This window comes from Carya illinoinensis, chromosome 11, assembly GCF_018687715.1.
Source record: "Carya illinoinensis cultivar Pawnee chromosome 11, C.illinoinensisPawnee_v1, whole genome shotgun sequence".
NCBI classification, from domain to species: Eukaryota; Viridiplantae; Streptophyta; class Magnoliopsida; order Fagales; family Juglandaceae; genus Carya; species Carya illinoinensis.
The window spans coordinates 41,083,238-41,085,434 of NC_056762.1; the positions used below are offsets into that span (position 1 = coordinate 41,083,238).

General features: G+C 34.2%; 1 protein-coding gene across 1 annotated transcript; it reads right to left on the reverse strand.

The window, feature by feature from the left end:
• Positions 1-283: 283 nt before the first annotated feature.
• LOC122282060 (early nodulin-like protein 1) lies at positions 284-1,502 on the reverse strand. Its single transcript, XM_043093987.1, has 2 exons — positions 1,209-1,502; positions 284-1,093 (listed from the first exon to the last, which is right to left on the reverse strand). Exons 1-2 carry the CDS (start codon positions 1,432-1,434, stop codon positions 810-812), a joined length of 510 nt encoding a protein of 169 aa, XP_042949921.1. The 5' UTR covers positions 1,435-1,502; the 3' UTR covers positions 284-809.
• Between the last annotated feature and the right edge of the window lie 695 nt (positions 1,503-2,197).

The window sequence follows — 2,197 nt, forward strand, 5'->3', positions numbered from 1 at the left end:
AGAAAAGAAAATAAAAATGAATATATATATATATATATAAGTTCTAGTACGTACAGTCATTTTTATATATTTATTATGTATTATATTGATATAATTAATTAAAATAATTATTTTATATCAAAAAAAGTAATTTAACTAATTACATTAATAAAATTTATAAAAAAAATATAAAAATGACTGGATATAAAATTTTTATATTTTATATATATATATATATATATATATAGAATATAATATGGGGATAGAGATTAAACGCAGAGAACAATGGGAAAAGGGCAAAAAGTAATTAACAGCATCCAGTAGGCTCTTATATACTATTATTAAACAAAAAAATCACAATCATACGCAAGTAGAGAAACAGAAGAAATATAAAATAAAAAACCGTTTAATAATAATAAAAAATCCCACAAATTAATTACTCTGTTTTTTTTTTTTTTTAAATCTTTTTTGCCTTTTTCTAGAAAGCACCCAAAGCACTGCTCAAAGCCACATTCAGCGCTAGCGTAACGAAAATCACCAACACACTTGTAGTTGTAGGAGTTAAAGCCCATGCAGATGATGATGGTGCCGCTGCCGGTGAGTTTAGTCTTCCCGGTGGAGTTCCCGGCTCCGTTGCTGGCGTAGTTGGACTGTCGGCTGCAGGAGAAGATGTCGTCGTTGGTGGCGGCGACGCTGGCGCAGGCCCATACGACCATGGAGCCGATGCTGGTGATGCTTTCGGAGCATTGGACACCGGGGATGGTGATGTTGGGGCCAATGCCGGTCCAGATGAGTGTGCATGAGGGGATGCTTTGGGAGACACCGGGGCCTCAGTACCTGGAGCCGGGGCTTTCTTTTGGAGGAATTGGAATCGGAGATGAAGGAGGAGGGTTTTTGTTGTAGTGTCTTACGGCCAAAACAATAACGATCAGTTTCTGTCCTTTCTCACAGCTTTGGTCCTTCCCAGTGACGAAAAAGAATGGCCCAGATCTATCAAACTGGAAGTCAGAATCACCTTCCTCCAATTTCTTGATGGGGTTCTTTGTGTTGCAGTTGTAGTAATCATCTTTGTTCACAACCAGCACAGAGTCCGTACCTTTCTTATACTTAAAGACTGGAAAACATGAAATAAGGAAAAACAGTACTCAACAGAATAAATCAACTAAATGATCAATCAGTAAAAGGAAAAAAGAAAGGTCATGATGCTGCATGAAAACTAAATTACCTACCGAGAGTATCATTGACTTGGAACCTGTTTCTCTCAGCCCAGTGGCTGTAGCTCTCAGAGGGGTACAAGACCCACCCATCTCTTCCACCTACATAGAAATTGTAGGCAAGGGAAGAAGATAGGAAACAAGAAAGGAGAACAAAGTAAAGGAAGAAATGCGTCTGAAATTCCATAAGGGAACGAAAATAAATAAGATGGCCCTTGGAGATGTATATATGAGAGACCATATATATTTATATGTAGCCAGAGACAAATGATCGATTCATGAGGAGGCTTCAAGCAGGAAGTTCCCTAGCTGGCACCAAATGTGGGGTATGTTATATGATTAGATATGGAAAATTTTGACGGGCTTTAGATAATTTATTTTGAAATGTATTGTTTATGTAAATAGATAAGCAGATTTGAAAAGATGTTTGAATTTAAATTTTTAAGAGTAGTCTTTGTTTTGATATTTTTAAAAATTAAAATATTTTTGTATTTGGATAAAAAGTTAGAATAATCTATCTTTTTAAAATTTAAAAATGTTTAGTTTAAAATTTTTAAAGATATTAAAATTTTTTGTGACCAAATAAGCGAAAGTCATTTGTGTCCAAAAGAGTAAAGGTGTAATCGGTCAAGTTTAGTCCAGTTTTAGATATATTTTAGAACCGAACCGGTGTATATATATATTGGTTTTTAGATTTGAATGACCGATACTACACCGATTATATTCTTAAACTAGTACTTCTACTTTTATTAATTCTGGACCGAACCAAATCCAATACCGAACCAAACCCACTTATTCGATACGGTCCGATTTAGCATCGGTTCACTGATTTTTTTTTTTTTTAATTTTCCCCCCTACGGAAGAGGTAGATAATGCACCGTGTAAAGTCATTTAATTCCTAAGTACAGGTATTTTAAGGATTAATTATCGAAGTTATGGTATCAAATCAAGAATATTCTCTCAAATATTTAAAAAAATAATAATAAATAGACATATTAGATATT